Genomic DNA, 13,980 nt, shown 5'->3' with positions numbered 1-13,980 from the left:
ACACACAGACACGTATTCAAGGGACTCACTGACTGAGTCACCACACACTCAGAGGAACCAAATCACTGACTCACACACACAGGACCAAACACACACACACAGACACATACAAGAGGAAAAGGTTGTTTGCAAGAGCCAGGACTGTGTGTTGTGTGTGTTATGGGCCAAGCTGAGCAGCAGCTGTGTGTGAGTGTTGGATACCTCTGAAGGGTCAACACAGCCATAACCATCGCCCTCCCCTAGTCCTTCCTCCTCCCCTTCTATCCCTCATCTCCCAGCTACCCCTAAACACTCCATCATGTCCAAGCTGAGGACCAGGAAAACTCCCTCTACTCCTCTCCCATCCTTTTCCTCCCCTCTTGGGTTTCCATCCCTCCTCCTCTCCCTCTGCCTCTGCCTTTCTCTCTATCCGGTCTCCTCACTGGCGCAGCAGACTGTGCCTGTCATTTCCACGGCACAGGGCCGCATACGTGGCATCCTGACCCCCCTGTCCTCTGACCTCCTGGGGCCCGTCATCCAGTACCTGGGAGTACCTTACGCAAGGCCTCCAACGGGGGACCGGCGCTTCCAGCCGCCTGAGCCGCCTTTACCTTGGCCAGGAATACGGAATGTGACGCAATTTGCTCCCGTGTGCCCACAGTCACTGGATGAGAGGAGCATGCTGGGAGATATGATGCCGTCCTGGCTCACGGCTAACCTGGATATAGCGGCTACGTACCTCACTCACCAGAGTGAGGATTGTCTCTACCTCAATATCTACGTGCCCACTGAGGAAGGTGAGTGAACCCAGAGGTGTGCACAGACTCTGTCAGGGGCAAGGGTGAATAAATATGCATGCAGGGTTAGATTTAGGATGACATGTTTAGGCTAATTTTGTCTTAAGGTCAAAACAGAGAAGCAACAAAGCTGCAATGACTATTGAAAGAGGTCCTTGGGGTGACTGCAAGGGCATTTTGACTGTGACAAATGGTTGAAAGATGGTCCTGTCAGGGCACAGAAATGAATAGATAAATGAATAAAGGTTTTGTTTTTTCAAAAAGTGGACCCCCCTCCCTAAATCAAGTTCCCTCCACCCTCCTTGTGCACGCCGCTGGTTGAACCAACACTTAATATGCAGACACCTGCATCAGTCGCCAAGGGGTTTACGCCTTTACTTGTGGAGGAAAGTGGGAAGGACACAGACTCACTCATGCATACATATTGGATCACACAAATGCATATGACCCTACACAAACACACACACACACACACACACACACACACACGATAGCAAGCATGAATACTCCCACTGCCTCAATTTACATTCACCCGTTGAGAAATGAGGGTAGGGAGGGACGGTAGCACAGATTGTTGCTGCTTTTATATGTATTAACCCACTGAGTGACTAAAGGCTTAGATACATAAAAATGGACAGGTGGACAGTCAGCCGTACACACATCCACCCACCCACACACACACACACTCACACCCTCGCATATAAACACAGTCAATACAGAAATGTTTTCAAACAACAGATTGAACGGAGGCAGAAGGAAGGTGGGCGGTTCTGTGCATACAGTTAAGCACCAAAAATGATAATGTATGGCACTGTCATCAGTAGCTTCAATAATGTCACCTTGACATGACATATGTTGCTGCAAATCTATCTATCTATCTATCTATCTATCTATCTATCTATCTATCTATCTATCTATCTATCTATCTATCTATCTATCTATCTATCTATCTATCTATCTATCTATCTATCTATCTATCTATCTATCAATCATCTGTCCTTCTCTTTCCCAGACATCCATGAGGAGGGGGGTCAGAGGCCTGTGATGGTCTACGTCCACGGGGGCTCGTATACAGAAGGCACCGGTAACATGATGGATGGCAGCGTGCTGGCAAGCTACGGCAACGTCATTGTCATAACCCTAAACTATCGCCTAGGAGTACTGGGTAAATTAATAATTTTCTATATCTAATATATCCTCTATATCTGTGTAATTGGAGTGTGGGTGCAGCTGCATTTCCAAATAAAGCCCTGTGTCCGCAGCCTGTTAACATCGCTGTTAAAGCATACCGCTGTTTTCCAGTCGTTTCTCATCCTACTGAGTTATGCTGCCATGTTGATACCTGTATGTTGACAAATGTATTTGTACATTAACACTGAGCGCCACCCTCTGAGCCAGAGCAGTAGCAGTCCAATTACTACCAATGTGCTCTGGGTATTCTGATAATATCCCTGTGGTAGCACAAACCCTCTGTATAGTAATTTACTTTATGTTGGGGGCAAGAGTAAAGGGCGATGATTGGATAACAATTAGAAATGCACACATCTCTGCTGCATTTATGTGGGCTGGGAAATTAGCTGTGTTTTCTTTTATACAATTGCTTATGACTAAATAGATCCCCTGTTAGAAGCTGAAGGAGAAAAAAGGAGGTGGTGTGGGAGGAAGAAATGGAAGTTCAATTGTTTGGGCAAAACATCAACTGTGGATAAAAAGACACTCCAGTTGGGTGTTGATTAATGTGCTAATTAATGCAAAAGTTTAAATCACACCATTAAAAACCAAAGTCATGTTTTCATATAAAACCACTCAATCAGTGTTGTTACTTTAATTTAATTTAATTTCTCTATGGGTTGTCAGGTTTCAGTGGGGTGAGGTGTATTTATTAGTAAGACCTATAAATCATTAAGTATTGACGCAATGTACTCTTTGGAGGTGCTATTTGTTTTAACTGGAAATTTACATACGATTCTTCACTTTGAATCTGATAGTTTCTTCACATTTACATTACATTCATCATCTAGACTGTTTAATTCTTTATGGGGCTATAAAATGTAAAAACCATCAGTGAGTTGTTTTCACCCACAGCGCCTTTTTGCTTTTCTGACTGAAAATGTGTTCAGTATGGGTGTCCCTAGTGGAAATAAACCCCAATTTTTTCCACTACTAGCATTGACTCAAATCTGATCCTTTTTACCTCGGTGGCTCCCTGACTCATTGCTCCCTGAACAGGGAAAATCTGATTCCCTCTGGTTTTTCTAATTTTAGAAAGCTATGCAAAGCTCCCACGCTGAATAAATAGAATATCTTAGAATCCTAGCATTAAGCCTTTTGTGGCTGTAATTGTAAAAATTACAGAGCTTGTGCAGGGCCACTGGAGGGTTAAAAACACACTTTGAAGGCATTATCATTAACTGTATTATACTGAGGGCATGAGGATTGAGCTTGAGTTTGTGTGAGCAAGTATGCTTTCATATTGATTAAGTCGAATGCACGAGCTGCATATCAGTCCATTGGCGGGGTTAAATCATACACTCACTCTCATTAGGAATTGCCCATATTTTTAATAATTCATATGGACAAATTAATTAAAATGTGCCAGTGGGTTAATAAAACAACACAGCCAATTCAGCACTGTTAAAAATGATTTCACCCATAATCCATTATCACTTTAATCCACTTGATTATATAGACTTATGTTACAGAAGGGAACTGTACTTTGGACTGTTAATATTGGCATGCTAATACAGAAAAGGTTAATACTGTATATGAGACGTTTCTCTTCCAGAGGGAAGGCCACTTCTGGGTTCTCCTTTAGTTAGACGGAGAATGTTTTTGAAAATGGAGCGGAGTAGACTTGAACGCGTGTTGAAAGGTTAAAACATTCAACAAAAAAAATATTGATTTGAGTTTATGAGCTCCACGCTGTGTTCTCTGATCTTTGTAGATGCTTTCAAGATTTTCAAGGCTTTCATTAGGTATTGATCGTATAAGTTGGCATAAATCTGCATCTGCTTGTTGTTGTGGAAGAACTATTTAATTCTGACCTTGGGGACAAAACTAGTTGCTACGGCTCTTAATCACCATATCGAGCCAAATAAAGTCAATTATTTATGTTTCTTTCTGTCTTCATCTCCATCCTGTGTGTTTACACCACCTCCAATACGATCATCACCATCACCACCATCATCCATCATCACCAGTAGCAGTGTCTTCCTCCTCCTCCTTCTCATCATTGCCATTGTAAGTTGGATGCATGCGGCGTGCCCATACATGCAAAGCAATGTCGAATTATGAACATGATCATTTTTTTTGCTATTTTTGCTAATCTTACTGTAATCTGATGGAATTGGAGCATGTGCATATAGAAATGTATTGACACAAATCTATGAAAGCACGTCCTACAGTATATATGAAGTAATACTGAAACTGCTATTACAATCATATTAATATATAATCCTTATAATGTCCATTTTGCACGAGAGAAATTTGAAATGAAATGTGTGATTTTAACAGCGTTTTCTTTCTTGCTCATTATAATCATATATGCTCAGGGCCAGCTTCAGAGAAATTAGCTTTGCAGTAATGCGATATACTGTAGTGGATTGAACCATTAAGATTTGAGATTTAGTTTACTTAACATTGTCAGCAGTAGAGGGAATAAGGGGGAGCTGCGTTTGTAACTGCATGCATGTGTAGGTTTATGTCTGTGTGTATTTGAGTTGATTTCCCCTTACATGAATATGGATGTACCTTGTTGATTTGATCCTGTTTTCCAGGGATTGTAGGGAAGGCACATAATTTTTCATTCATTTTCTCTTTCAATATATGATGAACAAAACTTGTGCATAATTGATCTGAACAGTGGGGGTGCCATGATGTGGGGATGTTCAACCGATCACCTCCCTGCATGCTTCTGTGTGTTTGTGCTTTGTAAGGTTAAGAGGTTCTATTTTCAAAAAGTCAGCGGGAAGACATCTTTTGATCGATTATTTTTTATATTTTTTGATGTGTTCTCTACAGGCTATTTTAGTTTTGACTTTATGTTTATAAATATATTTAATCCTAAAATAGTACATGCTGTACCATATGCAACAACATCTGTCTCTCTGTCTGCCTGTAGGATTTCTCAGTACAGGTGACCAGGCAGCAAAAGGGAACTATGGCTTGCTGGATCAGATCCAGGCTCTGCGCTGGGTGAAGGAGAACATTGCAGCCTTCGGAGGTGACCCAAACAGGGTCACTGTGTTTGGATCTGGGGCCGGGGCCTCCTGTGTCAGCCTGCTCACCTTGTCTCACTACTCTGAGGGTAAGGAAGAATCGTGCACAAAGACCCTGCTTTTAATCAGTTTATTCTATGTGGCACAAATGCAGAAACATTTTATAGTATAGGCAGATAGACAGTTGGGTGGCGCTATGATGGCTGCTAAGTAGGTGGATGCTGTTAAAGCTTTGACATTTAGGATTTTGTACCGATAAAGCTTTCATTTACTGATATGAATGCCTCAATAAGCCTTTGAGTCCTCTGAACAGTACAGCCTGTCCATGACTCATATAGCTGAGAGTTATTATTTCAAACTTTTAACCCTTACTTACTTGAACGTCATGCTCTCGCCATGACCTATGGTTCTTTTGAATAATGCATATCTGTGAGTTCACTGTTTTCTTGCTGTGGTTATGCTTGTTCTCACTCTTTTTATGTGTGCTAATGTATTGTGGAGTTCATGCATGTGTGGGAGTGAGTACATGTGTGCGTGTCTCAGTGCTTTATACACCCATGTTTGTATTCATGTGTGTGTGTTCATGTGTGTTTCAGACCTGTTCCACAGAGCCATCATCCAGAGTGGCAGCGCTTTAGCCAGTTGGGCTGTCAACTACCAGCCCAGCAAGTACGCCCGTCAGCTCGGTGAGAGGGTGGGCTGCGGCATCGACGACAGCACCCAACTGGTTGCTTGCCTCCAGGGCCGGAGTTACCGCGAACTTGTGGAGCAGAACGTAACACCGGCCAAATATCACACGGCTTTTGCCCCGGTGATTGATGGTGATGTTATACCAGATGACCCCCAGATTCTGATGGAGCAGGGAGAGTTTCTCAACTACGATGTGATGCTGGGGGTTAACCAGGGTGAGGGCGTGAAGTTTGTGGAGGGCATTGTGGACTCAGAGGACGGTGTCACAGCTGAGGACTTTGACTTTGCTGTGTCAGACTTTGTGGATAGTTTGTATGGATACCCCGAAGGCCGAGACACACTGAGAGAGAGCATAAGGTGAGCCAGTGTCAATGTCTGAATGTATTTAAGGATACATTTGACATTTTCGGTAATATGCTTATTGGCTTTCTCACCAAGAGTTTTATGAGAATGTGATATGATGCCACAGTCAGCTGATGGTTGTCTTAGCTCAGCCTAAACAATGCAAGCAGGTGAAAACAGCCTGGCTGTGTCCAAAGGTAACTGCCTATCAGCATCTCTAAAGCTTCACTATTTGTGTGTAGTATTGACAAGTTGGGGTTGTTTGGGGGTGTTATGTGCTGTACTATTTGTTTGCTGGGAGTAGTGACATTGTTTTATCTTGTTTAATAAGCGTGTTTCCCAAAATGTCAAACTATGCCTTCAAATGAAAGTTTGAATATGCACACTTTTGATCATGAGTTGTTTTTATGAATATGCAGACACCATTAAGTGTAACATCTTTATTCAAATGTATTTTTTATACTTAAATATCAAGCAAACGCTTCCGAATAGATTGTTTGATAGATAAATGGACTTCATTGATTAATTGATTGACTAATGGCTAATGTGAAATGTATACACTACAGGTTCATGTACACAGACTGGGCAGACCGTGACAATGCAGAAACCCGGCGGAAGACTCTGGTAGCGCTATTCACAGACCACCAATGGGTGGCGCCAGCAATTGCCACAGCTGACCTCCACGCTCAGTATGGATCCCCCACTTACTTCTACTCCTTTTACCACCACTGCCAGAGTGATGCCACACCGCCCTGGGCCGACTCCGCCCACGGGGACGAGGTAAAGTAACGCCACAATGCTGGATTGCTTTACAGAGATAACATTAGTGACAGTCAAAGATATGTTTGTAAGTAAGACAAGATATCAAGGAGAGGAATAATGGTATGAGATTTCACAAAAGGTAGAGCGACTGACTTGTTCTTAACTCTAAAGCAGATTAAGGCAAAAATGTAGGTGCCTAACAGCAGGAGCTCTTGGTTTACCCTTGAAGTGCTGCTTCGTATTGAGTAGTTCAAAGTGCTTAATAAGTAGTTTTCTACAGCATGAAATATTTGAACTGTTCATGGAATTTATTTCCCTGTAGGTCTGGTTTTGAAGCTGCCTTGTTTACCTGTATATTTACTGCTCTCGTAATTGTAGTGTATTACAGCGATCCTTGCATAGGTGTGCACTTGCCATATGTTCAGCACACTGGATGTGTTTGTAGTTGGTGTTTGTGGGAGTGGACTTGAGTCCAGATGATTGCGGATGACTTGTCAAACAGAAGATAAATTCAGTGACCTGAGTTTAGGATCACTGCAGTTACATATGAAGCAGTTTATGTCCTCTTTGAGATGAGGTTAGAGTTTGACATGATTCAGTTATGGTCCCAGTTTCTGTCAAGAGAATGAATGTAATCTGTTGGCTCCAACAGTAAGCTATCCTAAAGTGTCTGTGTGTGGTATGTGTGTGTGTGTGTGTGTGTGTGTGTGTGTGTGTGTGTGTGTGTGTGTAGGTGCCCTACGTGTTCGGCGTGCCCATGGTGGGACCCACTGATCTATTCAACTGTAACTTCTCCAAAAACGACGTGATGCTGAGTGCTGTAGTCATGACTTACTGGACCAACTTTGCCAAGACTGGGTGAGCTATTAAAATGTACACTGATGTGTGACGTTGATTTCAGTTGGAAAAAATTCCACTGAGGGAAGTTTTTTTTGTTCTTCTGCCTGACTGTACTCCGAAAACAAGATGAAACAAAGCACAGCTTCAGCATTTCTGTCTTAGACACAGAAATCCATTTCTAATTTCTGCTATTGATATCTAATCCCCACCCACTTGTATAAAATGCCTCATGATAGTGAGTGAAAGCCAGACCATTTAATCACATTTTAAAATGTACAAAGGAAAATGCACAGCTGTCAGTTGGAAATCACTCGTCCTTCTTTCTTTTATCTTTGACTCTCGGCAGAGGGAAGGCTTTTGGCAACACAGTGTGTTGTTGCTGTAACTGTGGACAGCTCACTCTTGATTTTACAGGAACAAACCTCCTCCAAGCTTGCAATAATTCAGCCAAGACTCAAGTCTGTGGTGTCATCAAGACAAACAGCATGGTGACTCTCCACTTTAAAGTACTTAATAAGTTTTCTTTATGTTTAATTTGTTGGACTGATTGATAGTAAATTGTTGGTTTCTGGCAGGGTTCACAGAGAGAGAGGACAGTCAAAGGCTTTGATTTTAAAGTAGCATTAAGCAAATGTATATCTCACATGATGCTCATGTGTAACTGTTTTACATTCGCTAAATACAATTTGGGGAAAATTGGCTCCTATTTGAAGGAAGCGCGAGCATGGGACAGTTCAGCCTGAATTCATCTCTCTGTCATGTTTGTCAAGATAAGTTACATTTTAATTGCATAGAAAAGAATCTTTCTCCGCAATATTAGGTTTTCATTTGGAAAGGAAGTTTAAATGTAGTGAAGCTGAGATTTAATGATGCTTTAGAGGAAAACACTGGAGTTTTAGAGCAACACAAATAATGAGCTCACAGGAATATGCTATCATAATGTCTTTTCCGTCAAAAAGTCTCTTATGTCTGACGAGAAACAGCCCTTTAGATACAATCATGAAGGCAGCACTGCAGACTCATTTTGGCAGACAGCGCACACAGTTTCTTTGTCATGTCAAAATCTAGACAAGGCTTTTCTTCTTTGGACCTTGACTGAGAAAGTTAAAGAAACCCTGCTCTTGAAAAAGTCCTTGAGGAAAGCTGAGGTAATGTCCTAGAAGAAGAATGAAGGATTGGACCTTGTTTGATAAATCTTCTCTTCTCTTCCTGTATCCTCAGTCATCTATGTTCAAAAATGGTGCAGTGAGATAGAGAGCTCATTCAGTATGTTAAATCTAAATTAAAACGATCAGCCAGTGGCTAAAAAACTGCTACAGATCCAATTTATTAAATTGGAAGTGAAATGATCTGCCAGTAGCAAAGAAAACTACACTTGTTTTAGAAAGAATCCACAGCAAAACTTTAAAAACCTGACAATTCACGCTGATAAGAGTATGTTTCATCTCTCCACTCTGACATGATATACAAGATAAAAGTAATTGTTGAGGATGGACCCTCTTTCTGCAGTGCTCGAAGTGAGTAATTACCAGTAATTAATCCAATCGAGACTCACTCCGCCGAGACCTCTTCAGATTTACACAGACATCTGCAGTCTAGACCTTGATCTAAATCACTGTGGAGCCTTGCTGTCTCACAACATACAGAATTAGGACAGAGCTCTCACATAAAAAAACATTAAAAAAAAAAAACTCTCCTTAACACTGGTGCATTAAGGCAATCCCACTGCATGAAGTTGGTGGTTTCTAGCCCATAGTCTGTATTGCCATTAGCACCTCAGCAAGCTGCAGAGCAAAATCACCAAGGAGGGATGAGAAGATTTCAGTGTGCACTTCAATTACCAGTGGGAAACTTTCTGTGAAGAAAGATTTCACTCGGTTGAGAGTGCCTCAGATAGTGGCGGAACTCTGCGACAGCTCAATTTAACAGGGATGATATGATGCTCCCTGATGTATATTTTGTAAGCCTCTGTGTGGGCGTATAAATCCTCAGCTTCTGTGAGTGTTTGTCTGCCGGTAGGTCTTTACCTTTACGCTGGCTGCCTTTTTGTGCTGTTGAAAAGGGTTTGATTGACAAGTGAGCACATAGCGTGTAACTGGCAAGTCTGTAAAGATGTGCTTTCATTTACGTCATTTCTCGCTCCTGACACAAATAAGACGGTAAGTCAACAAATAAGCGCCTGTCCGCCTGTGTCAGGAAAGTGATTTTTCAGGATATTTTTGCCATGCCACGGACACATTCATCTCTAATGAGGAAAACTGACAGTTTTATGTTTGCTAGAGGGGCAAATATCCACACACTAACTGTGCATTTACTGAAATGTTTTGTAAGACGCATATAAAGTGGACAGGAATCAATGATCTGCTACCAAATAACCTTTTAGCTTTGTTGACAGGAAAACAAAACTAGTTTTGCTTTGTGTAAATATTTTTTGCCACTAGTTTGTCTTATGTTACTCTGATATTGATCAGAAAGATGTGTGCCAGCTCTGGTGAAACAGTTGGCCAGCACGAGAGAAAGTCCTCCGCAGCTCTGTTGGGAGTGTCTGACATTTCAAAAATGTATACATGCAAAGAAAAGGTGCATCACGAGGGGCAGAACACTCACTCATTTTGCTTTATTTTTTTTAAATATCACCCTTGAATTCAAATATGAAGGTGCCAACCTTGTACTCTCTGTTGCATTTCATTGTGGTTTATATCATCATTTATCTATCTGTTGAGTTACACTATTATTTTTGTGATTTGATTTTGATTCTTACTCAATGTTTTCATCTGTTAAGATGCTCAGAGCTTCAGCTACTTCACAGCTCAGCTAATTTCTTTTTTTAATATTTCTTTGTTCTTTTTCTCTCTTTTTGTATTAAAGCTCTTTGTTGAACAACAGGTTCAGTGGGAATGAAAAGCAACGACAAATGATTAGTCCTTCCTTTTTGTTATCTATAAATTATAGAAAAAAACAAAACAGCTTACATAACCACCACAATCCCGCACAACCCATTTAATGTGAATAAATAAATCATTGTGTTTCACTCCTTCCAGTGACCCAAACCAGCCGGTTCCTCAAGACACCAAGTTCATTCACACTAAACCTAACCGTTTTGAAGAAGTGGCCTGGTCCAAGTACACCCCTAAAGAGCAGCTGTACCTCCACATTGGCCTGAAGCCCCGTGTCAGAGACCACTACCGCGCCACCAAAATCTCCTTCTGGCTCCAGCTGGTTCCCCACTTGCATCATGTCAATGAACTCCTACAATCAGTGTCCTCCTTCACGCACAGCCCCTCTCCACAGGATGACCCTCCTTCTTCTTACACAAAGCGTCTATCCAAAGGTTGGTCGCCAAGTAGTACACGCCATCCAGGTTCCCAGGGAGGTACTCCACAGCCGCCAGAGTCTGCTTTAGGCCAAGGTGGAGGGGAAAATGGGGTCCGGGTCCCTAACGAGGACTACTCAACTGAACTCTCGGTGACAATTGCGGTGGGAGCGTCACTGTTGTTTCTTAACATCCTGGCATTCGCAGCTCTGCTGTACAAGAAAGACAAGAGGCGTCTGGAGCATCGTCGGCCACGTCCACTTCCTCCTCCGAGACGAGACATCACACCTGCAGATGTTGCCGCCCACTTGCAGGGAGAGGGACTGATGTCATTACAGGTGAGTTATTTGTTTCTTTTTTCATTTGAATGCATTTGAATGCATTTGAATGTATTTGAATGCATTGTGCACCATAACTGAAGCCAATGTAGATTGTGTGATGTATATATACACATATGTATATATATATATATATATATATATATATGGACAGACAGACAAAATAATGAGGCTTATTGTTATTGCTCATAATTGCACATATTATTATTACCATAAGTTGAAGTTATTGAGGGGCAGCATGCTGGTGCTGTGGTTAGCACCGTTGCCTCACAGCAAGAAGGTCCTGGGTTCAAATCCCAGTTTGAACCCGGGGTCTTTCTGTGTGGAGTTTGCATGTTCTCCCCATGCTAGCGTGGGTTCTCTCCGGGTACTCCGGCTTCCTCCCACAATCCAAAGCTCATGCACATTAGGTTAATTGGTAACTTGAAAATTGCCCGTAGGTGTGAGTATGAGAGTGAGTGGTTGTCTGTCTGTCTGTATGTGGCCATGTGTTTGGCTGGCGACCAGTCCAGGGTGTACCCCGCCTCTCGCCCGAAGTCAGCTGGGATAGGCTCCAGCTCCCCCCGCGATAAGCGGTATAGAAAATGGATGGATGGATGGATGCAGTTATTGAGGTTGTGCATCTGACTGTCTGAATGAATAAATGCCTCTCTCGCCAGTAGAGAAGCTGCCAGTAGAGCACTCCTAAAAAACACAGCCTGTCATCGGCAGACATTATCATTGTGAGAATGTGTGTGTGTGTGTGTGTGTGTGTGTGTGTGTGTGTGTTTTGATGCATGTGTGAGCTGTGTCCAATTGCCTGAATTGCTTCCAATTGCCTCCAATTCATCCACTGACTATTTGGCCTCTTCTGAGCTCTGTTAGCTGCTCTGAACTCTCACACACTGAGCGCTAAACGTCAGATCTCTTTTATAGCTGACAAATCCTGTTAATTAGCAGTTTGATTACAGTAATGTAGCTCAACATTGCAGCTGCTTTTGTAATTGTGTTTTATTTGTTTTAAATGTCATTTCTTTTCACGCTGTGTTTTAAACCATCACAGCTCTGGTGTGACCAGCAAATCAAACATAATTTTTTTTGTATAGACATTATTGTCATGTACTGTAATCTTGTGCATAATCAAGCATAATTATGATTGGGAAAAATCAGTCTAACTCAGTCAGAAGTGGTTTAGATGATGAAAAATAGCACCAGTAGTTTGAATTTGATTTGAGCTCTGTATGTGGTTTGTAGCTCTGTCTGGTCTCAGGCTGGACCAAATGTCTGCCAGATACTTGCTCTAAAATGAATCTGACTGGAGTAATTATAGACTCTTAATTAATAATTTCACTAATTTTAATGTTTCATGCTTCTGATTTTAAAATTAATGTTTCTCAGGGTGAAATAAAGTCTCACAGAGGGGGATGTTTATGGACAGAGTTACAGTGACATTAACACAGACAGAATGGTTACAACGTGGACACTATGTGAATCAAAATAGTTTATTACGATAATTATTATCATGAAGAGATTTTCATATTGAGACTATATGATCATTTCATATGAATTCTGGTAAATGGTATTTAAATACCAACAAAATTAGCTACAAGTTATTTCACACATGTAAAATAAAACATTTTGTCGGATGCAATACTATTTTGATGATGAATCTTATTGTTTAATTGTTAAGTATTTTTGCCAAAACATTCTCTGGTTCAAGTTTCTCAGTTGTGAGAATTTGCTATTTTTCTCTATTTCATATCACTGTAAATATCTCCGGTGTTTCGATTTTTGGTTGTGGAAAGCATGCTATTTGAACATGTCAAAAATATGATGGACATTATTTTATCTACAGCGAGGATTAAGTGATGAATCAAGAAAATAATGGATAGATTAATTGACAATAAAAATACTCCTTAGTGGCAGATTTGACTATTTGGTGATGGACCTGATTTTCATTTTCATTTCCTATCTCTCCATCTGTGTCCCCATTGCTAATCATCTTCTCATTTACCCATTCACTCATTGACTCATCCAACCTTTTAGGTGAAGCAGCTGGAGTGTGATGCGGCATCAGCAGACGAGAGGAACAACACTCACCACCATCACACTCTGGATACGCTGGATGCCCTTGATGGCTTAGACACCCAGGACATCTACAGCACACTGGACACCGTGCGCCTCACCTGCCCGCCCGATTACACCCTCACCTTGCGCCGCTCGCCTGATGACGTCCCCCTCATGACCTCTCTGACCCCAGGATCACTCCCTGTGACCCCCGGGTCACACCCTGTTACCCCGGCGACGCCGATGACCCCCATGACGCCTGGATCAGTGGTGGGGATGAGGATGGGGCATCCGCACCAGGGATACACACACCATAGCCCATATAGTAATACACACTTGCCACACACACACATCTCCACGCACACACACTCCACCACGCGTGTATAACCGCAGCAAGATACTTGCACGTAGGACATGATTACAACTCACAAACACACACCCACACACACACACACACATCCACACACACACACACACACACACACACACACACACACACACACACACACACACACACACACACACACACACACAAACACACAAACACACATAAAACAAAAGACTTAAATACCTCTACTAATTACCCTGCAGGATTGTTACAGATGGAGTGACAGAAAGACATTTTCAGTAACAGGATGAAAAGGCAGTCAGCTGTG

The 13,980-nt window shown here is 42.0% G+C and overlaps 1 protein-coding gene across 1 annotated transcript; it reads left to right on the top strand.

Moving 5' to 3' along the window:
- Positions 1 to 298: 298 nt before the first annotated feature.
- On the top strand, positions 299 to 13,711 carry LOC139208175 (neuroligin-4, X-linked-like). Its single transcript, XM_070837767.1, has 8 exons — positions 299 to 776; positions 1,789 to 1,941; positions 4,897 to 5,082; positions 5,590 to 6,040; positions 6,592 to 6,805; positions 7,521 to 7,645; positions 10,669 to 11,278; positions 13,304 to 13,711. Exons 1-8 carry the CDS (start codon positions 299 to 301, stop codon positions 13,709 to 13,711), a joined length of 2,625 nt encoding a protein of 874 aa, XP_070693868.1.
- The last annotated feature ends 269 nt before the right edge of the window (positions 13,712 to 13,980 follow it).

This window comes from Pempheris klunzingeri, chromosome 10, assembly GCF_042242105.1.
Source record: "Pempheris klunzingeri isolate RE-2024b chromosome 10, fPemKlu1.hap1, whole genome shotgun sequence".
Taxonomy (NCBI): domain Eukaryota; kingdom Metazoa; phylum Chordata; class Actinopteri; order Acropomatiformes; family Pempheridae; genus Pempheris; species Pempheris klunzingeri.
The sequence above is the reverse complement of the archived record's forward strand: the minus strand, read 5'-3'. Positions and strand labels throughout refer to the sequence as shown.